The 22070-nt window shown below is 57.1% G+C and overlaps 1 protein-coding gene across 7 annotated transcripts in view; it reads left to right on the top strand.

The window, feature by feature from the left end:
• ADGRL1 (adhesion G protein-coupled receptor L1) overlaps positions 1-22070 on the top strand; it is a 45261-nt gene that overhangs the window by 15496 nt on the left and 7695 nt on the right. For 4 of the 7 annotated variants that reach the window (XM_053663765.1, XM_053663764.1, XM_037145816.2 and 1 more), the window contains 15 exons: positions 399-563; positions 3898-4111; positions 7767-7876; positions 14848-15648; positions 16762-17076; positions 17813-17916; positions 18218-18403; positions 18699-18737; positions 18907-19090; positions 19261-19383; positions 19901-20115; positions 20393-20563; positions 21018-21227; positions 21315-21535; positions 21682-21748. In XM_053663765.1, the coding sequence (XP_053519740.1) occupies positions 494-563; positions 3898-4111; positions 7767-7876; positions 14848-15648; positions 16762-17076; positions 17813-17916; positions 18218-18403; positions 18699-18737; positions 18907-19090; positions 19261-19383; positions 19901-20115; positions 20393-20563; positions 21018-21227; positions 21315-21535; positions 21682-21748 (3030 nt within the window). In that variant the 5' untranslated portion in view covers positions 399-493. Of the gene's footprint in view, positions 1-398; positions 564-3897; positions 4112-7766; positions 7877-11430; positions 11440-12998; positions 13094-13621; positions 13707-14847; positions 15649-16761; positions 17077-17812; positions 17917-18217; positions 18404-18698; positions 18738-18906; positions 19091-19260; positions 19384-19900; positions 20116-20392; positions 20564-21017; positions 21228-21314; positions 21536-21681; positions 21749-22070 lie in introns of those variants that run through there. The other 3 variants (XM_037145820.2, XM_053663767.1, XM_037145821.2) reach the window with 3 other exon arrangements.

A 22070-nucleotide genomic window follows, 5' to 3' on the forward strand; every position in this document is an offset into this window, starting at 1 on the left:
TCAGGATTTCAGGATGGGGAAGAGGCTTCCAGCGGGTCCCTTTCCCCAGGACGTAGGGTCTGAGGCCTGGCTGGTAACACCCTGATGAGTTACCCCTTTGCCAGAAGGGGTTATCAAACCACAGGAGGAACTTTCCACGCGGTTCTGAGGTGCCCAAGCAGGTGTGCCTGTCTGCTGGGGTGAGGGTGGGAGCACAGCGTGAGCTGGAGGCCCTGGAGGGGGGCAGTCTCTGGCCAGAGGGTACAGCTTCCGTCAGTGGCGGTGCTGACTTGGACTGGCCTCTCTTGGGCCTGCAGGCCAGGTGCTCTTGGCCACCAGCAGGAGGGAGTGGCCCAAAAGCTCCTTGTCCTGGGCCTACGGAGGAGTGGCCCCCACCTCACTCTCTCTGTCCTCCCCAGGCTGGTGGCCCAGGCTGTGGTGCCCACCTGGTGATGAGGGGCAAGGACCCCTGCACAAGCCACTAAGAGCCTTGGAAACACCCCCAGCCATTGCCATGGCCCGCCTGGCCGCTGTGCTGTGGAGTCTCTGCATCACCGCCGTCCTGGTCACCTCGGCCACCCAAGGTAGGTGCTGCTGTGGCTGTGCCTCCAAAACTCAGTCAGGAGGGTGGGTGACACATTGAAATACCTCTGGACCAATGGTTAAAGCCCCTACCCCACCCACACATCAGAGGAACCAGGCCAGAGGAAGACTTGGTGGTTCCACACACCCAGCACCACTCACCCCCAACACTCAGGGGTCCCAGAGCCTGGGATGCAGGCTGGGGCACCCTGGGACCTTCCTGGTGTGCTGAGGCTCGTGTGTGTGTGTGTGTGTGTGTGTGTGTGTGTGTGTCTGTGTGTGTGTCTGTGTCTGTGTCTGTGATTACATCGCCCGGCTCTCACTGGGAAGAGGCTTAATTAAAGTGTGCCCGTTGACATTTATTTAAAAACAACTAATTACCCAGCTCAGCCCTATGCCGGCCCTGGGATCTTGTGCATGCCACAATTAGTGCCCTGGGCCTGCCTGCCCACCCTCCCTCACCAGTTCCTCAGTTACGGTCCCCATAGCGGGCGAGGGCAAAGTGAGGAGGGAGGCAGAGGGAAGGGGCCTGCTGGCCTTGCCTCTCCCTCTGGGGCTTGGCCCCTGCCCACTCCTCCCTGCTTCCCAGTGTCCCATCATATAGCCCCACCTTCAGAAAGCCACCAAAGGGGAGAGGGCATTATTCAACCATGCCCCTGGGCCTCGGCACTGCTCTGGCTAGCTGGCACCTTCTGTTACCCCAGTACCTGAGTTCTCTGCTCATCCAGACCCTGCCCATAGCCCCAGGTGGGACGGGAGGGGCTGCTTTCACTCCCCAGACCCATCTGAGCCAGCCCTTCACCCCCGGCCTGCTCCCAGACCCAAGAAGGGCTAAAATTAGCTGTGGAAGCAGATGGTACTGGAGGAACATGTAAAACTTTCCCCCGAGTGGGACAACTCACCCCAGAAAACCCCAGGGGCCTCGCTGCCATTCTCACATGGGTCCCCAGCCAACAGTGGAAGGACCATATCTCAGAAAAGGGGACTGTAGCTCTGCTGCCATCATGCACTGGTCCCTTCTCTGTATCTACAGATTGCAGGTGGCCTGGTTTTGGAGCCTGTGAGCCACTCTGTACATCCCTACTCCACACTGGCACCCAACAAGGCCTGGCTGGGACCAATGTCTGGGAAGGTGGCTGCCCCTGCTGTCGGCTTGGGCCCTGCCAAGCCTGCTTTGTCCTGCAGGGACTGGCTGCCCTAATCATGTTAATAACAACAGTAATTAGCACCCTGTTGTCTCACTGTGTGCTGCTGCATCCCTCCCTCATCCGGGTTCTTCGAGGTGAGAGCTGTCAGCCCCTTGGGGAAGGGAACAGGCACAGGCTGGACAGAGTGACTGGACAGTGACTGGACAAAGGCACAAGCCAGGGAGTGGCTGAGATGGGATTCAAACCCATCAGTCCAAGCTTTCAGTCCCTCCGTGGCATGTGACGGGGACTGGCGATGTGACCCCACTGAGATCTGGGTCTGCCCAGGGTGTGCTCTGTCATTCGCACACAGCCTGGGAGGGTCCCAGATGGCATGAGGAGGCACCTCCAGTGGCCCCTCCCCCTTCACAGTGCCACACTCGGCTCTTCATTCACAAACATGCCTGGCGCATGAATCCTGGGCTATGGGTTCCCATTTTACAGATCAGGAAACTGAGGCCTAGGGAGGCTACAGGGGTGGCTGTCCAAAGGAGCATGCATCAGAATTGCTGGTGGGTGTGTAGATCCAAAGGCTCCTGGCTCCACCCCAAGATGGTGATTCAGCAGGCCTCACGGTAGGGTGGCCATGGTTTGCATTCTGAACCAGCTGCCCTGAGATTCTGGTACTGCTGATCCCTTCTCAGACTGTGAGAAGCCCTGGGCCAAGGGACATACCAGGCCTGTCAGCGGGAAGGTGGCAAAGGCAAGATCTGTGGTTTCTTCCAGAATATGAGTGATTGTCCCCAGCCCCCGTGCCACTTCTCCTTGTGCAGGGTGGTGTGAGTTTAGGGAAGCACTCGAGATCACCCTCACTTTTGACACTAATTGCAATTCGGGGGCCCCTCAGACCAGCCTCAGGTTTGCTGGTTTGCTGGAAGGATTCGCAGCACTCAGAAATGCCGTTAAACTTAGTTACGGTTTAAGCCAAGAGAAGGCGCTCGGGGCAGCATCCAGGCAAGTTCCATGCGTGGAGCTTGCAGTTGTCCCTCTCTGTGGAGTCCTGGACAGCGTTAACTCTCCCGGCAGTGCTGGGTGACAACACACCTGGTGTGCTGCCGACGCGGGCAGCCCCCCTGAGCCTTGGGCCCACCACCTTTACTGGGGCTCAGTCACGTAGACCACCCTTATGGCCGACTTTGATCTCAGCCCCTCCAGAGGTCACCATCGGTGCCTTATGACCCAAAGCTCCCACCCGAAACCACATTCTTAGTGTCCTAGCTTGTCAGGGCTGCTGTAACCAAGTACCACAGACTGAGGGGCTTAAACGATAGAAATTTATTTCCTCACAGTGCTAGAGGCTGGAATCCCAAGACTGAGGCATGGTCAGGGGTGGTTCCTTCTAGGGGCCCCAAGGGAAGGATTTGCTCTGGGCTTCTCTCTGGCTTGTAGATGGCCGTCTCCTGCCTCTGCCTCCTCATGGCCTTCCCTCTGATGTCTCTCTCTGTCCAAATTCCCTTTTTTTATATTGAATTAGAGCCCATCTTCATGGACTTCTTTGAACTCGAATATCTCTGTAAAGACCCTAACTCTAAATTTGGTCACATTCTCAGGTCCTAGGGGTTAGGACTTCGGCACAGGGACTTGATGAGGGGGACGGGACACAGTAACAGTTAGCACAGAACTGTCTGGGCACAGACTGTCTGGCATTGCCGGAGACCCCCAGGTAAACAGACACTCTATTTTTTTTTAAAGATTTTATTTATTTATTTTTAGACAAAAGGGAAGGGTGGGACAAAGGGAGAGAAACATCAGTGTGTGGTTGCCTCTCATGCGCCCCCTACTGGGGACCTGGCCCACAATCCAGGCATGTGGCATGACTGGGAATCAAACCAGCGAACCTTTGGTTTGCAGGCTGGTGCTCAGTCCACTGAGCCACACCAGCCAGGGCTAAACAGACACTGACTGTCATCAGGCAGAACATTCCAAGGACTTGAAGGTTCTCCCAGGTCCTGAGGCAAAGGCCAAACTGTCTTTGAGCGGGTTGATAACCTTACCATACATTGGGCACACTGAGAAGTCCATTTTACAGATGAATAAGCTGAGGTTTGGACAGCTTGTGTCCCAGACGCAGCCAAGGTGCAGGAGGCGCCTCGTATGCGGGGTCTTCACTGCCCTGTGCTGAGCGTGACACCCTCCCCTGTTCCCACAGGCCTGAGCCGGGCTGGGCTCCCATTTGGGCTGATGCGCCGGGAGCTGGCATGCGAAGGCTACCCCATTGAGCTGCGGTGCCCGGGCAGCGATGTCATCATGGTGGAAAATGCCAACTACGGACGCACAGACGACAAGATCTGTGACGCTGACCCTTTCCAGATGGAGAATGTGCAGTGCTACCTGCCAGATGCCTTCAAGATTATGTCGCAGAGGTGAGGGGCCCCTCCGGGCTCTCGGAGGAGGGGTGACAGCAGTTCCTGGAATCCCCGAATATAAAGCGCCTGTCCTCTGTGCACCTCCTGGACGGTGCACCCTGTTTACCTTCCGTGTTTCCTTCTGTGCGTTCCACACACATTTGCAGGTGCCAACAGCAAAGAAGCCCCAGCCCATCCCTGACTCAGCTTGTCTCCCCACCAGTCTGTACCTCGCCCCTCCCCCCCACATACACACACGAGCATGGTGCCTCCAGAAGCTCATAGGGAGGCGGCGAGGGCCTGCAGTGCAGAAGCAGTGGCAGGACAGACCGCAGGTGTTGTGGGAGTGGAGGGAGGGCCCAGAGTCTGGTCGGGCTCTCCTGAGGAGGTCATGTCTGAATGTAGATGACAGAAATGCATGTGAGTGCCAGGCTGTGCATGGACTTTGTGTGTGTGTGCTTGAATGTGAGTGAGTTGGGGGTGTGCCAGGCAGAGGCACTGCGTGTTCAGAGCTGCAGAAGTCTCTCACACCCACAGCCAGTGCACTTACAGCTGGTCAGTGTTTTCTTCAAGTTACACTGATTTGACCACTGTTGGTTCCAAGTCCATGTCTGCCCCCACCAGTATCTTCTCCCCCCTCTCCTTGTCCCCTCTTGCAGCTGCAGCCTGTTCCCTCCCCAGCAGCCAGAGGGCATGGGTGAGCACCTGAATTTGGGTACATCCCTGTTCTGCTCAGAACCCTCCCTGGCTCCCACCTCACTCAGAACAAACTCCCAAGCCCTCCCTCAGCCTGTAAGGCCCTGCACACTCTGCCCTTCCTCTCCCAGCCCTCACCTGCTCCACGCTCCTCCTCAGTTCCATCCAGCCACCTGCTCTTTACACATATCAGGCATCTTCTCCCAAGGGCTTGCTTTGGGCCTTTGCATCGGCTGTTTCCCCCAACCACCTGGCTCCTCCCTCCCCTCACTCGGGAAGAAAGCACTGACCAGCTGTACGTGCACTGGCTGGGGGTGAGAGAGGGACTTCTGCAGCTCTGAACCCAGCGCCTCGCACAGCAGCTGGCCCGCTGGCCTCTCCTCCAGGCCTGCCCGCCCACCCTCTAAAATCGCAGCTCCCCGTTCCTTGTCCCTTCACCGCTTTGTTTCTCTCCTAGCCCTGACCTCCACCTACAGTCCCATCAGATGTTTTGCCTCTTTATGTTGCTTATTTTATGTCTTCCCTCACTGGACTGTCAGCCCCACAGGGACAGGGAGCTTTGTCTGTCACTGCTGTGTCTGCATCAGGCACTCACTGAATTTTTGCCAAATACTTGCGGAAATGTAGGATTCACTCCAGGACCTGGGCACAGAATTGGAAAAGGGAAGGAGGGCTCAGGCCAGCTCTGCAGCCCCTTGACTGCTGGCAGAGGATTCTAGAATATGTCACTGGGTGGGGTCCCTGAGTGCCTCCAGAGAGTTTTGGGCTTAGCCCGACTGGCCAGGCTGGAGCCACCTCAGCCCCCCTCTCCCACCCATCCCTCCTCCAATAATCTTGCCCCCTCTCCCCTTCCAGTCTCCCCTGCATGGGCGGGAACAATCTAGCTTCCAAGTCTTCCTTTGGGTGGTGCCCCTTCTCCTTGGGAACCCCTTTCCTCCTCCTTCCTGCCTCTCCAAACTCACCCTCGGGGTTCACCAGCACCAGCTCTGGGGTCTGTGGTATCTCCCCAGCACCTAGCACAGCAGCTGGCCCAGATTTGATGCCCCTGGGTTCTCAGTTCCAGAGGGGCTAATGCTGAGCAGTGCGGTCGCCAGGGCTAAGGGAGTGTCAGGAGGCCGCTGCTCCATTGTCTGTAACCCTGAAGGTGGTTTGTATTAGGGCACAGCTTACTGCCCTGACAAAGACACCGCAAAATAAGTACAGTGATTAGAGCTGAGCAGACCTTCTGCACCCGCTTCCCTGTCTTGGTGCCTCCCTGCACCCGTCATAGGCACTTCAGCGGCAGGTGGTCTGCAACATACCGTCTCAAGTTGGAAGCCAGCGGCTTTCTTTTTCCTACTTGATATTGAAATGAAATTGATATAACAAAATTCAGTTTTATTTTATTTTTAAAGATTTTACTCATTTCTAGAGAGAGGGGAAGGGAGGGAGAAAGAGAGGGAGAGAAACGTCAATGTGTGGTTGCCTCTCACATACTTGCAGCGGGGGCAACCCAAGCATGTGCCCTGATTGGGAATTGAACCAGCCACCCTTTGGTTCACAGGCCAGCACTCAGATCACAGAGTTATAACAGCCAGGACCAAAACTCACTGTTTTAAAGTGAACAATTTAGTATATTTTATTTGTATTGCAACCACCATCCCTGCCTAGTTCCAGAACATTTTCATTGTCCCAAAAGGAAATCCTGTACCCAATTAGCAGTCACTTCCCATTCCCTCCTCCTCCTGGCAAGCCGCTAATCTACTCTCTGCCTCTTTCTGGACATCTCACTTAAACAGAATCGTGAAACGTGGCCTTTGTGTCTGGCTTCTCTCCCTCAACATGATGTTTCAAAGTCCATCCACATTTAGTGAGTGTCAGCTCTCCATTCCTTTTCATGGCTGAGGAATATTCCCTTGTGTGGATGGACCATATTTTGTTTATCTGTTCACTGGCCGATGGACATTTGGGTTTTCTCTACCTTTTGGCAATTGTGTGAATGGTGCCGCTGTGAATATTCATGCACGAGCAGCATTTTAAGCACTTGCTCCCGGTTCTTTTGGAAATATAACAAGGGGTGGAGTTTTGGGTCAGTAGGTGACTCTCCTTAACCTTCTGAGGCCAGAGTTCTATTTTGAAAGAAGGGATTTGAGGGGGGTGAGTGTGAGCACATCCTCATTCGTTAAAGTCAGGATCGAACACAGCAGCCCTTTCTGCCTCGTTCCTGTCCGCAAGTCCTCCCACATGGCTTCCTGCACACCCACCGTCAGGTCACTGTCCTGTCGGCTGAAACCTGGGCTGCTCCAGGAAACGGAGACCCTGCCTGTGGGGACAGACCACAGAGGAGGAACACCTTTTCACTGTTGTCAAGTGGGCCTCACTTTACAAGTTAGCCATGCCCTGAGAAGCTAACAGGCCCTCCCAGTTCCCCGTGGGGGACCAAGGATGGCTGCACAGTGAGGTGAGGACTCTCCCCGTCCCGGCTACTCTGACTATAGATCCATCCTCACAGCAGCGCTGTCCAAAGACGTGGACACAGATGGACACTGTGAGCATTTCATGAATAGCACGTTTGCAAAGACACTGCCTCCTGTGTGTGGCTTCACGTCTTACTCTTCATGAACAAAGGAGGGGCTTTACCATCAGTTTAGTGAAAACTAGCAAGTGCGTGATAACACCAGTGGCACGCAGGGAGGATGGAAGGGATGAAGCTTCCTTCCTGTCAGTGATGAAGGAGGCTGGGGGAGCAGTTCGGGGGGTGATACCCTGGTCCCAGTGTTGATCTTGTTGCCATGCTGGGGTGGAGAGTACAAGAAACCTGTCTAGTGGAAAAGACAGCGCAGGCAGGAAGTAGAAAACAGTGCCCACAAAAGGCGCCTGGCCTGGGTCTTCATGGTTCCTTCCCAATTTGGGGATGTCCATTCCTGTCCTTACCCCAGAGGACCCCCCCCCCAGTTCTAGGCCTGTCTTATCCCAGCTCCCATTTTTTCCTCTACAGGTGTAATAACCGCACCCAGTGCGTTGTGGTTGCCGGGTCTGATGCCTTTCCTGACCCCTGTCCTGGGACCTACAAGTACCTGGAGGTGCAGTACGACTGTGTCCCCTACAGTGAGTCTTCTTGTTCCTCGTGCAGACATGGGCCCTTCCCCCACCCAGAGTGAGTGAGGAGGAGACACCTTGACACACACACACACACACACACACACACACACACACACACACACACACACACAGGACCAAGTCAGGGGCAGGTTCATGGAAGACAGCTGGTCCTGTTCCTCTCTCACACATTCTTTTCTCCTAGTCACCCTTGTGCGTACTCAGTGCCTGCCCCTCTCCTCCCTTGACCCCCCAGCCACCACCAAAGACTGTACCTTTCCAGGGGCACCTTCTCCAACTCTTGTTACCCTGACCCACTTGCTTTGCTTCTTCATGTGCCTCTGGCTTGTTTACATACTTCAAGGCCACACCTCCATACTCTGCTCCTCACACTTACATCTCCCCTCAACCCCACTACCCTACAATCTCTCTTTGTCCCTACTCTTCTCTCATCCCTTCCCTTCCTGAACCCTTATGCACTTGCTCTTCCCTCTCACGCACCATGCTTCCCCTCTGCACTCTCCTTCCCCTTGTCCTCCTCACCCTTCACAAGCCCCCACTGCTGCCCCTTACCAGTCTTGGCATCTGGACTCTATGCTCACAGAGCGGCAGACCACCACTGAGGCCTCACGGCAGATTCGGTGTGAAGGGCTGGAGGCATCTTCCACAGATTTCTATCTCCTAGTTGGTTTGCCTGTACCATAAGAGCACTGCCTGTTTGCAAGGAAGTGCCACCGTATTGGACTGAGAGGGGCCCCCAGGAAGCCTGAGGAAGATTATCTCGGGAGCCAGAGGCCCGGCTTTCTTGCACCTGGTCGAGGAGAGCAGACAAAGACAGGGTCTCTCCTCCTCAGCACCCCACCCTTAACACCATCCTTCTTTCCTACCCTCAGACTTCCCTCTGCCTCCCTTCTCCTTCCCCCAGCCCCCAGCTTCACATAGCCAACCCGGAGGTGGGGCCTCTGGGAAGATGGGGAGGAGGCAGGGCCACCAGAGAGTGTGTGGGGTGGGGGTGGGGACCGGGTGCCTGCCCGAGACTCGTCCTCCTCTCCCCTCCCACTCCAGCCTTCGCCCCCAACCTCTGATTTCTCCTCGCAGGCAACGATCTACACTGGGGAAAACAGGATCGCTTCTGTGCTCCCATAAGTTTCTTCTTTTACTCCTCACCCTTTGCTTTCAGCAACCGAGGCCTCCAGCCACTACCTGAGGGGGACTCCCATCTGGTCCTTGAAGCCTTCCCACAGCACTGGGGACATTGCCTACCCCCAGGGCTGGGGCAGCAGGGAAGGAGGGCAGGAGGTGGGGAGCTTAGCACAGCGGGGAAATCAGGTTGGGTCTGAAGCTCGGCTAAGCTCTTGAATTTTTCTGGCTCTATAACTTGAGCAAATGACTTAATTTCTCCGGGCCGCTGTAGGGGAGGCAAGAGTCAAGGAGATGGTGTGGACAAAGCATCTGGCCCAGGGCCAGCTCAGAGTCTGCTCCCAGCGGCAGTGGCCATATCCTCACCCCCAGCGCTCAGACCCAGCCTGGGTCAGGATGTGCTCAGTAATGGTCCAAGTGCCCTTTTAAACTAGCTGAACCTGTATATTCATCTGTGGTGGAGGAATGGACCAAACACCTTCCCTGGAATGCTGCCAGGAATAGAGAGAACATGAATAACGCTCCCCAGGTGCCCTGGGCCATAGGCGTGAAGGAAGTGGTGCCCGTCCTTGCCAGCTGTGTGGCCTCAGCCATGTTGCTTCAGTTCACTGAGCCTGTTTCCGCAGCTATATACAGACAGGGTTCTCAGACTGCCCAGGAAGTGCCTGCCGTGGTCCCTGACGCCTAGTGAGCGCTGGGCACTTTGCTGGGTAGTCATTGTTTCTGCTAGAACTAACAATTTTTGTTGTCGCTATTAGTAATCAAAAGTAAAACTAACAACAGATGATGAACCCAGTTCCTCCTGAGGCAGATGGGTTAAAGGGCAGGAAAAAATCCCTTGGTCCAAGTGGAGCCCAAAGTGGATGCCACACAGGTAAAGAAGCAGGAAAAAAGTTTAGAGGGCTTGGATAGGAAAGGGGTGGAGAGACCTGGGGCCAGCCCCCGGGGTGGGCAGGAACACGACCCAGAGAGACCAGGAGGTAGGCAGGTCAGCCCAGGGGCCTGATGGGAGAGAGCTGTCCTGAGCTCTAGGAGAGACAGGACACGTACATGCAAACACACACGGTGGGGGGGGGGGGCACAGTGGGCTGGGTGTGTTCTAGACAGGCAGACCTGAGGGTTAGCTTCTGGTCCCAGAGGTTGGGGGCTGGGATTACTGGGAGGATGGAAGCTAGGCCACAGAACAGGGAGGCTGGGCACTCACTTGTCCCCAAACGTTTGCTGAGCACCTCCTGTGTTCCAGGCCCTGGATGAGATGCTGGGAAGTCAGCTATACCCTGCCCCTGTGGAACTCCCTGCTCCTACCTCCAGAGAGGTGGTAGAAGAGCCAGGTCCTGGTCCAAGGTTCCTGAAGGGCCAGGGGCACAGAGCCTGAGGCTTCAGAGGCTGGGGTGATCCCAGTGCTGGTGCAGGCCTGTCGGTGGGTGTAGGGACTGCCCATGGGGAGGGGACAGTGGTGTGTGGGACCCCCCCACACACATTGGACAGGCCCGACTAACGCTGGATTTGCCTTGCAGCTATGCACAATCTAACCGTGCCCCCTTCCTCCCCCAGGTATACCGGCCCACCAAGCAACGGGTGGCGTGGAGCTCCTGGCTCCTGGGGCCCCCAGGGGGGTTGCTGGGCAGAGAAATGGAGTCTCGGGGGAGTGTGTCTGTGCCACCTGCTGTCCTGCCCTGTCTGTGATGTCTCCCCAACCCAGCCTCTTCCCTCTCTGCCTCTGTTTCCCTACCCCAGCTCTTCGAGGCCCAGAGAGGCTCACCTGTCTGCCTCTCGGTCATCCTGTGTCCATTCTGTTGCCCCTTCTCTGTGTTGGCTCTTCTGGGTTGTGAGGGCTTGGGGAAAACCCAGCTGGACTCGGGCGAGGCCAGCACAGACCGGGAGGAGTTCAGTCTGTTCTCTCAGCTCTGGGCACCCAGGTCCCAGAAGGTACTGAACCGCTTCCCCTGGGCCCCTGGTTCTGGAAGGAGGGCAGCAGGCAGGGTTGGAGGGGGTCAGAGTGTCCCCTCTACCACTCCCTCCCTGGTGCCCTCCTAACCAGAGCCCACTTCCCAGCCTGGACTCCCCTCTCCCATGAGGGTGCCCACTTACATCTGAAGGCATGGTCCTCCTACCTGCCTGTAGCCCCCTCACCCCATGTCTCTTGGTCTCTGTCTTCCTATGTGTTTTCCCCTCCCTGTGACTGTCTCTCCCATGACCTCTTGCCCCAACCCCATCCCAGAGGAAGGGACTTGGGGGGTGGGGGCTGAGCTGATGCTACGTTCGGGGTTGGGGAACCAAGAGTAAGGAAAGAAAGGAAAAGGGGGCATGTTGCCAAAAAAGAAACAAAAGCAATTTAATCTCTTTTTTTTCTCTTTTTTTCTTGCGCATTTTTTTTTTCAATTTGTTTTTTCTCTCTCTTCCGATGCTTAAAGTAGAAGTGGAGCAGAAAGGTAAACGCACTGTTACCAATGCTAACCCCTAACTCACACTTTGTTTTACCTGTACCATACTTATGTGACCCGCCCTCCCCTCTTGGCCCCTTCTTCTCCCACCCCTCCACCTGGGTCCAGTTGCTAGCCCCCACCCCAGGTGTCCTCCCAGTGGGGCCAGCCCTGGTCCAGCCGTGGGCACCTTCACCCTCCAGACACCCGAGGAAGCTCCTCTCTGAGTACACGGCCAGGACCTTCTCTCTCTATGTCTGTCTCTCTCTCTCTCTCTTTCTTTCTCACCCTGTCCCTCCTTCCTAGTCCCTGGCCCTGCCAAGGGGACCTGGCCCTCTCTCATCCTTCTTTTGCCTCCTTCAGGAGAAGTTTGTAAGCATCCTGGGCGGGTGGGGACCCCCTTCCCTGGCTCCCGACTGGGGGCGGGGCGGGGGGCACTGGGTGAGCCGTCTTTCTCCTCTCTTCTTCCTGCCCCAACTTTGGTAACTTATGTCCAGTTGGGGGAGGCAGGATGGAGGGGGACATGTTTGTTTTCCTTTTGGAGAGCAGATTCGCCCAGTCTCTCGGGCTCCTGGTGGCTTAAGTTCCTTCTGGTTTGGCGTTTTCAAGGCCCAGAGCTGTTTTGGAGCACAGAGCACCAGTTTCCCCCACCCCCAATCCCCAACCTCAACCTGCTGGGGGCCCACCCCTAGGGAGGGGTATAAACTGTCCCCAGCCCTGGGAGGGCAGCCTGTCAAATCGGGGATGGGGGGCAAAGGGGTGGGGATGGGCCTCACGGTGGGGGGAGCATGGGGTGGGGGAGCATTTTTCTCTGGTTCTGAAACACTTGCAAAGCTGCAGTCAGGGTTTCTTCTGGGCTGTCGTGGTTAGAAGACCAGGGAGAGGGGGGAGTGGACCAGGGAGAGATATGGGGACTTCCAGAAGCACCGTAATTTCTTGCCCGGTTTAATTAACCTTCAGCAGGGCAGCAGGAGAACTCCATGGTGGGTTGGGCTGTCTGTTGTGGAGGGAAGGGCAGGTGTTGCAACTGAAGGGGTTAGAGGGTGGGATGTTGGGGGTAGGTGCTTCCTCCCCTGAGAGCTTCTGGGAAATTGACAGCTCTGAGGCTGGCAGCAGGGGAAAGGGTGGTGAATACCTTTTCAGATAGCTTTTGCCTTGAAATTACGGTGATCTGTAGAGCATCCCCTCCAAGGGAGGTGGGGCGGGGTCCCTCCAAGCTGCTCCCCTCCCCCATCTCAGAGTGGCCTGGGCAGCCAGCCCACGGTCTGCCCCAGAACACCTTGCCACTCTTTCCCCTCTCTCTTGGAGTCTCTCTCCCATCCAGCACCAGACACTCTTCTTGCAGGTCCGGTGGTGGTTTGGATACGCAGCTCTGGATCTTTTCTCTTCAAGAGGCGGGTGGGAGAAGGGAAAGGAGGTGTTGGGAGCTTGGTGCTGGGGAGGGGTCCTTGCTGGCAAAGGCCCCAGACAGACCCTCCCTCATCTTTTCCCCCTTCCCCAGGGTAACCTCTAACCACGCTTTCCTCCTCCACACCCTTCTGACCAGGTCAGGCTCTGAGACCTCTCACCGCCCCCCTCATACACACAGCTGGCAAGGGCCTCCCCCCAACCCTGGCTTGGGGAGAGGGGAGACCTGGGCACAGAGGAAACAGGTGGAGGCCAGGTGTGCTGGTGACAGGATGCAGACCAGCACCTCAGGGCACTGGGGATAGGGAGATGGTGAAGCCCCAGGACCCAAGCCAGGATCCTTCTGGTCCTTGCCCACCTCTGTTCCCTCAGCTTCCCTTCCCCTCCTAAAACAGGGCATGTTCCTGGCTGCTTTGTGCCTGGGGACCCTTGCCCCCCAAGCCAGCGCCAGGTCCCAGCCTTCCCTGTCCCTTTTGGGGCCAGCTGCTTTGGTGACAGGCCAAGCAGAAGCAGAGAATTCACTGCAAACCCTCACCCTGGCCTGTCCATGGGTTCTGCTAGCAGGGAGGTGAGAGGGAGGCCCCAGCCATCCTGGATGGCAGGGCCTCTGGCCGTCACCACTCTGGGAGGAGGAGGGGAGTCTGGCCTTGCTGACCGTGAGAGTTCAGATCTCCACTGGGTCAGTAGGGGGCCTAGGAGTAGGTGGCCCTGGGACATGATGGGGCAAGGGTGGGCAGGCCAGCAGGGGCCAATGAGATGCAGTTGAGGTTTTCCTCCTTTTCAGGGATTGGGGGGGTGGGGCGGGGCCCCCCACCTTTCTGACATCAGCGCTGCCTTGGTCCCTCCTCCCGAGCCGGGGATGGTTGCAGGTAAATCGGGGTCCGGGGCAGGGGCGGTGGGGGGGCCTGGCTGGGGTGGGCTGGGTCTTTATCCTAGCACTTGGTACCCTCCCTTACCCACTCTGAGCTGGACCTGGGACTGCCCCCCTGAGGGACCCTCAGTCGGGCTTGGGCCTTGGAGTGAATTCTCTGCTCACCCCCTCTCTCCTCTGCCAGCACTAACCCTTTCTTCCCAGGTGGTCTCCAGTGTGCCTCCCTTGGAGCCAGGACCTCTGCTGAGGCCCCCCCCCACCTTGTCTCTCTTCCCTCCATGCAGCTTTCCTTCCCTCTCCCCAACTCTCCTGGGGAGTCCCCTCCCTCCCCATGTCCCATTCCCATCCCTGTGCACCAGTGTCAGTGTCTGCTGCTGAACAAACCCCATGAGACCCTGCCGGCTGGGGGCAGGGCTGGGCACTGTAGGGGAGGGGCTGGACTTTTCCAGAAACCCTTCCTGATTATGTGGGTACTGGGGCGGAGGCACAAGCTGCGTCAGGAACCTTGGGTGCTTCTCCCACCCTGAAATGGGGGGCACCCTTTACACCCACAGTGGGTACAGAAACATTACTACCTTGCAATTTTTGCAGGAGGAAGAAAGTGGAGTAAAAAAAAAAATCTGTCCTTGTGTGGTTGGTGAAGGATGGGACCCTCGACTCTAGCTCTTCCATAGGGGGCGGAGACGAAGTAGAAGAGGCAGGGTACTGAGTCCCTGGAACCTCAAAACCGCCCAGTGGTGGCTGCAGTGAGGTGGTCTTTCTGCCCCACTTAAGGCACATGAGAAAGTTTGGGAGGGCTTTTGCCAAACCCCTTATCCCCAGCCTGTGGGGTCTCTAGCAGCCAGGAAAGGAGAGGGGCACCACCTTCCCACCACTAACCCTGCTCTTAATGGCCTTCAGGGTTGACATCTCCAGGGAGAGGGGCAGCTGGGCGGGGTGGGGGTCCCAGCCCAGAAACCCCCTTCCCATCACCAGCCCTACCAAGCAACCGTGACTGCAGCAGCAGGAAGGAACAGCCTGGCTCCCTCCTAGGCCTTGTGACCAATTTGCCTCTCTCCCCTCTTTCTTTCTCCCTGCCCCTCCCTTCCCTTCCCCTGCTCCTCCTCTCTATCTCCTCCCCTCCTACCTGTCCGGCCCAGTCTTTGTGTGCCCAGGGACGCTGCAGAAGGTGCTGGAGCCCACCTCAACGCATGAGTCGGAGCACCAGTCTGGCGCGTGGTGCAAGGATCCACTGCAGGCAGGCGACCGCATCTACGTCATGCCCTGGATCCCCTATCGTACAGACACACTGACCGAGTATGCCTCGTGGGAGGACTACGTGGCAGCACGCCACACCACCACCTACCGCCTGCCCAACCGCGTAGATGGTACCGGCTTCGTGGTTTATGATGGAGCTGTCTTCTACAACAAGGAGCGCACGCGCAATATCGTCAAGTATGACCTGCGCACACGCATTAAGAGCGGGGAGACAGTCATCAACACGGCCAATTACCATGACACCTCTCCCTACCGCTGGGGGGGCAAGACCGACATTGATCTGGCTGTGGACGAAAATGGGTTATGGGTCATCTATGCCACTGAGGGTAACAATGGGCGGTTGGTGGTGAGCCAGCTCAACCCGTATACGCTGCGCTTCGAGGGCACATGGGAAACAGGATACGACAAGCGCTCGGCGTCCAACGCCTTCATGGTGTGCGGAGTCCTATATGTGCTGCGCTCAGTCTATGTGGAAGACGACAGCGAGGCGGCTGGCAACCGCGTGGACTATGCCTTCAACACCAATGCTAACCGCGAGGAGCCAGTCAGCCTGGCCTTCCCTAATCCCTACCAGTTTGTCTCCTCCGTGGACTACAACCCACGTGACAATCAGCTCTATGTCTGGAACAACTACTTCGTGGTGCGCTATAGCCTGGAGTTTGGACCCCCCGACCCCAGTGCCGGTGAGGAGGGCTCCTGTTTACTGCCCCAGGCCCCACCCGCAGTCACAGGGTGGGGGCGCACTCTGGGAGTTCTCAGGGACTTGAAGGTGGGCTGGGGAAGCCCTGGAAGTCTGAGTCAGTCACACAGCACACGCTGTTCTAAGCATTTAGCAGCTGATAAATAATTTATCCCATCCTCACAGTCACTGGGATTGTGACTGTCCCCATTTTACAGATGAGGAAGCTGAGGCCCTGGGGGGTTGGAGATTCACTTATTTTATTTTATTTTATTTTTTATGCTTAAAAGAAAGGGGAAGAGAGGGAGAGAAATATCGATGTGTAAAAGATACATCAATTGGTTCCTTCTTGCACACCCCCAACCAGGTACTTGGTCTCCAACCCATTCATGTGCCCCAACTGGGTATCGAACTGGCGGCCTTCTGGTTCACAAGCTGGCACTCAATCCCCTGGGCCACACTAGCCAGGGCCTATTAGTTTATTGGACTCAGAACTCAGGATACCTAATGATTTAGCTGCACGGCCTCTCACAGTGGCCTGTGTACTTTTAGCCTTGGAACCTTTATCAACCAAAATCTCGGGTGGAAGGCCAAGTATCCAGTGAAACAGACGAAGGCTGAGTGCTGATGTTGATGGGCTGAGGATCTCTGTAGTTCCATTTGCCCCCTCAGCTTCCCTGAGCGGGCTCTGAGCAGCTCCTGGGCTCCAGGGAGCCTAATCTAATTCAGCTTCATTTGCATAATGGGGAACTGAGGACCCCAGAGGGAAGGGACATGGCCAGGTTACAGAGTCCAGAGTGAGAGTAACTAAGGATGGGAGGTGGCCGTTCACCCCTCCTTCATGGCCTGTCCTCTCCTGTTTTTTCAAACTTCAGGGCGCACACAAGGGAATTCTAACCACCTTTTGATGCTTTACATGGTCCCACAGGTGTGAGGGAGCTATATGGACAGGAAGAATGCAGGGGAAATCCACTTCCAGACCCAATGAGAACCAGGCACCTTTCCACATCATTAGCAAGAAAGATGCTAAGATGCCAGGGATCTCTGTGCCCGGGCATACTGTGGCAGGGCCCTGAGCATGCGGATGACTCTGTCTCGTCTGTCCTCTCTATTCCAGGCCCAGCCACTTCCCCTCCCCTCAGCACTACCACCACAGTCCAACCCACACCCCTGACCAGCACAGCCTCACCCACAGCCACCACCCCACTTCGCCGGGCACCCCTTACCACGCACCCAGTGGGTGCCATCAACCAGCTGGGACCTGACCTGCCTCCGGCCACTGCCCTGGCCCCTAGCACCCGGCGGCCCCCAGCCCCCAATCTGCACATGTCCCCAGAGCTCTTCTGTGAACCTCGAGAGGTACGACGGGTCCAGTGGCCGGCCACCCAGCAGGGCATGCTAGTGGAGAGGCCCTGCCCTAAGGGCACTCGAGGTGAGTGCAGAGGCCTTGGAAACTTTCACTGTGGCTGGCTTGGGGGTGGCTACTGCTGGTCTGGGCAGGGCAGGGACAGGAGACATGCCCACCACTCAGCTTAGCATAGATACACTTACCTGTTTATCTTTCCTGTCAGAGTGTGGCCTTCACATGGCAGGGGTCACACCTGACATCTGCAGCTGAGCTCTCAGGGCACAGTGGCAGCTCAGTTAGTACCCCCACCCCTGCCCCATGCCCTGTTCCCTCCTGCAGTGCTGAGTCCCTGCCACATGAAAAGCACCATGTAGACCCTGCATGGAGTCCACTGAGGTGACTTGGGTATGTCCCAGTCTGAGGCTGAGGTGGAACAAATAGCCATGGGAGCAGCTGATGGCTGGACAGACAGCAATTAAAGTATCAGAGGGGTGGGGCCAGGACCATGTGCTCCAGGAATCTGAGGGAAGGGTCAAGAGGCTTCATGGAGAGGGGGCTTCCAAGATGGGCTTTGCCAAAAAGTTCTAATTCTTGTAGGCAAAGATGAAAGGGGAGCCAAGAGGGAGAGCTCAGAAAGTCAGGGGTGACTTACGTCACCTCAGAGTGACATCTCTCTTGACTATCTGGCCTGCTTCATGTCTGATCTTCCATGTTCCCCTCACCTACTTGCCCCCTCTGTCGTCTCTTTCCCCCCTGCTTTGGCCCTCCTTCTGTCCTTCCTGTGGTTCCCTCTTCTGTTCCTGTCTGTCTGTCCCTGCAGGAATTGCCTCCTTCCAGTGTCTACCAGCCCTGGGGCTCTGGAATCCCCGGGGCCCTGACCTCAGCAACTGCACCTCCCCCTGGGTCAACCAGGTGGCCCAGAAGGTACCAGCAGCAGCCAGTCCTCCCAGAAAGGCACCCTGTGCTCACACACTGGGCTCTGGGTGGCTGGGTACAGGGGACAGTGGAGCAATGGGAGAGAGAGGGAAACAAATGGGTGGCAGGTCTGGGAAGCAGAAATGTGGGATTGCCTCCCTGGCCTGTAGAGTTGGGGAGAAGACTGACAGGGAGAAGGGGCAGCAGAGAGCAGTGAGAAGGGCCCAGTAGGCCAGGCATGTACAGAGGGACCATGGGGGAGCAAGATGGTCCCTGACAGAGCTGGGTCCCCCACTTCTGCCTCATGCAGATCAAGAGCGGGGAGAATGCAGCCAACATTGCCAGTGAGCTGGCCCGCCACACCCGGGGCTCCATTTATGCAGGAGACGTGTCATCCTCTGTAAAGCTGATGGAACAGCTGCTGGACATCCTGGATGCTCAACTGCAGGCTCTGCGGCCCATCGAGCGAGAGTCAGCTGGCAAGAACTACAATAAGGTGGGGCCTGGCAGCGGGCCCAACAGTGGGCACTGCCCGGGAGGCTCAGGAAGTTTCCGGCCTGATACCTACGAGCTGGGTTGCCACCCTTTGTCAGAGGAAGGAGGGACAGAATCCAGGCCTGCTGGTCTCCTTCCTGGGCTACCTTGGAGAGTCCTGGGGGTTGGGAGATCCCTTAGGAACAACTCTTGATCATGGCCCAGCACCAGGTTGGTGGCAAACACAGAACAGTGCGAGTGTCAGGATGAGTAGAGCCAGAGGCTAGGCCTGACAGTGCCTCCATCTCTTTCCCTAGATGCACAAGCGGGAGAGAACCTGCAAGGACTACATCAAGGTGAGGCCCAGAGGGCTCTTGCTGATTGAGGGGTGTGGGACAGGCCCCAGGAGGCACTGGGGGGGTGGAGGTTGATAGGAGGGGACACAGCCGAGCCTGAGGAACCAGAGGATGTGGGAGGACTCACGGTGCCACCTCTAACCTTACCCCCTCTCCCCTGGGCTTTTAGGCTGTGGTGGAAACAGTGGACAACCTGCTGCGGCCAGAAGCTCTTGAGTCCTGGAAGGACATGAATGCCACAGAGCAGGTGCACACAGCCACGATGCTCTTGGACGTCCTAGAAGAAGGTGCCTTCCTGCTGGCTGACAATGTCAGGGAGCCCGCCCGCTTTCTGGCTGCCAAACAGAATGTGGGTGAGTACTGTGGTCTCACCAGAGCAAGTTCAAGTGCAAATCTTGAACTGCGTAGCTCGCCTGTTCCAGAGGACACAGGGAACACCCTGGCATACTGGCCCTTGACCTTGGGCCGCTGGACTAGGGACAGACTCCAGCCCCATTTGTCCTGTCATCCTCTCTCTCCACAGTCCTGGAGGTAACGGTTCTGAACACAGAGGGCCAAGTGCAGGAGCTCGTGTTCCCCCAGGAGTACCCGAGCGAAAACTCCATCCAGCTGTCAGCCAACACCATCAAGCAGAACAGCCGCAACGGTCAGTGCCTGGCCCCCCGAGCTGACAGCCTGCCCCACTTATGAAGAACAGCAGCTCTCAGCTTTTATGGGGTTGAAGAGTCCGAGAAAAGGTTGGGACCCATAACAACACAGAGAAGTCCTCTGCTCAAGCTGGTGGAATATTTCAGGGTACTCACGGGGTCTTCCCAAAGCCCCAGAGCCCAGGACACTTTGCAGTCTGAGGGGCGCTCCTCTGTGCAGCAGCAGTTGATCCGCATGGCTCAGAGAGGATTGTCCCATTTGAGACTAAGGCTCAGAGAGGTTAGGGATTCCCTTGAGGTCACTCTGCAGGTAAGGGGTACCTGGGACCCAGGCCCTGTGTGTCCTGGCCTGCTGCCCTGTTGTTTGGCACTGCCTACAACTAAGCAGTCATCCCAGGGCAGGGTTGCCTGAGCCCCCCCTTGCCTGTGTTATGGCCTGGTAAAGCCAGGTCCCAGTAGCTGGAGATGCACCAGCCAAGGGCTGATGGCACACCCTGCTACACCTGTCCTCCCCAGGGGTGGTCAAAATTGTCTTCATCCTCTACAACAACTTGGGTCTCTTCCTGTCCACTGAGAATGCCACAGTGAAGCTGGCAGGTGAAACAGGCACAGGCAGCCCAGGGGGCACCTCCCTGGTGGTAAACTCCCAGGTCATCGCAGCCTCCATCAATAAGGAGTCCAGCCGCGTCTTCCTCATGGACCCTGTCATCTTCACCGTGGCCCACCTGGAGGTGAGCTGAGGTATCCCCGCCCTCCAGGAGGGTCCCAGCATCCTTTGTGTTCCCAGGCTGCATACCCCCCCCCACTGCCTGTTCATCCATCCAAGAGCAAGTTCCCACCCCTCCCTGGGCCACCAGCCCCCACCTCAGCTGCTTAAGTCTGTCTTCAAAGATATTAGATGCCTAGAGTCCCAAGCACTTCTCCATGCTTGTTGCTATCCCTGTAGCTGGGTTTGAGGGATGGAGGGGGCTCCCCAGATCTGACTCCCTGGCCACCACCACATAACAGGCCAAGAACCACTTCAATGCTAACTGCTCCTTCTGGAACTACTCGGAGCGCTCCATGCTGGGCTACTGGTCGACCCAGGGCTGCCGCCTGGTGGAGTCCAACAAGACCCACACCACATGTGCCTGCAGCCACCTCACCAACTTTGCCGTACTCATGGCTCACCGCGAGATTGTAAGCTGGCTGGTGCTCTGCTGCACGCTCCAGGCAGGCCTGCTCATTGGCCCAGCTTTGCATGGCATCATAGAGTGGAGCATGGGCAGTGCCAGGGAAGGCCAGCTTTGTGGGCATGGGGGGGGGCCACCAGTCTAGCCCAGGCCATGAGGCGCACACCTCTGATTCTATCTAGTCATGGTCCCACCTTCTCCCAAGGCACTCTGGAGAAGCAAGTTGGTGTCACCTTTTGTCATCTTTCTACACACCCTCCAGAGCATGAGGAAGTGAGCGTGCCACCTGGAGAGGGGTGGGGGCTGGCAAGTTGGCCTGGGGCAGAAAGCCAGAGGGGTGGGGGCTGTGGCCTGTGGCCTGTGGCCTGTGGCCTAGCCCCAGCTGGCACTTAGCTGACTGAGCCTAGGGTGAGCCTGGCTGTGAGTCAAGGGTGCTGAGCATACTCTCTGCTGTCCCCCAGTACCAGGGCCGCATCAATGAGCTGCTGCTGTCAGTTATCACCTGGGTGGGCATTGTGATCTCCCTGGTCTGCCTGGCCATCTGCATCTCCACCTTCTGCTTCCTGCGGGGCCTGCAGACTGACCGCAATACCATCCACAAGAACCTGTGCATCAACCTCTTCTTGGCTGAGCTGCTCTTCCTGGTTGGCATAGACAAGACTCAGTATGAGGTGGGCCAGGCACAAGGTCGGGGTTGGGGGAGGGAAGAGAGTCCTCCTGGCTGGGCAGCCCTCATCTGTGTTACCCTCACCCCCCAGATTGCCTGCCCCATCTTTGCCGGCCTGCTGCACTACTTCTTCCTGGCTGCCTTCTCTTGGCTGTGCCTGGAGGGTGTGCACCTCTATCTGCTGCTGGTGGAAGTGTTTGAGAGCGAGTACTCCCGCACCAAGTACTACTACCTGGGCGGCTACTGCTTCCCAGCCCTAGTGGTAGGCATAGCAGCTGCCATCGACTACCGCAGCTACGGCACCGAGAAGGCGTGAGTGCCACTGCCTGCCCCACCCTCTATCTCTCCTCCTGCCTGGTTGCCTGCTCAACAGCAGGACTCTTGGGGCACTGGACTCCTGGGGTCGGAGGGAGGGGCCCTCCTCTGCCTCTCTCTACCTGGCCCTGCTTCCTTTATAGTTGCTGGCTCCGAGTGGATAATTATTTCATCTGGAGCTTCATTGGGCCCGTCTCCTTTGTTATCGTGGTAAGCTAGAAGGCAGTACCCTTTCTCCAGGCTAGCTTTGTCCCTGCACACCCCATCTCCCCAAGCCCTTGAGAACTGTGGGAACTGAACAGCCTGCTAAGAGGACAGGAGCAGAGTGGGTCTGCCGAGTTTCAGCACCAAGGTCTGTCCATCCGGGAGCTGTGATTTGAGCCCCTGCTCTGGGTCAGGCTTTGGGCCCCATTCTCCCAGCAGGAGGGAGCTGTTCACAGCCCCCTAGGAGCCTTGTCGGCATGTACCTGGGGGCTTCGGTGAAGGGGTTTACCCTGAGACTTGGCCTGGAAGCTCACACCAGCAGGCAAAG

This window comes from Artibeus jamaicensis, unplaced genomic scaffold (assembly GCF_021234435.1).
Source record: "Artibeus jamaicensis isolate MK-2021 breed Jamaican fruit bat unplaced genomic scaffold, CSHL_Jam_final contig_3290, whole genome shotgun sequence".
NCBI classification, from domain to species: domain Eukaryota; kingdom Metazoa; phylum Chordata; class Mammalia; order Chiroptera; family Phyllostomidae; genus Artibeus; species Artibeus jamaicensis.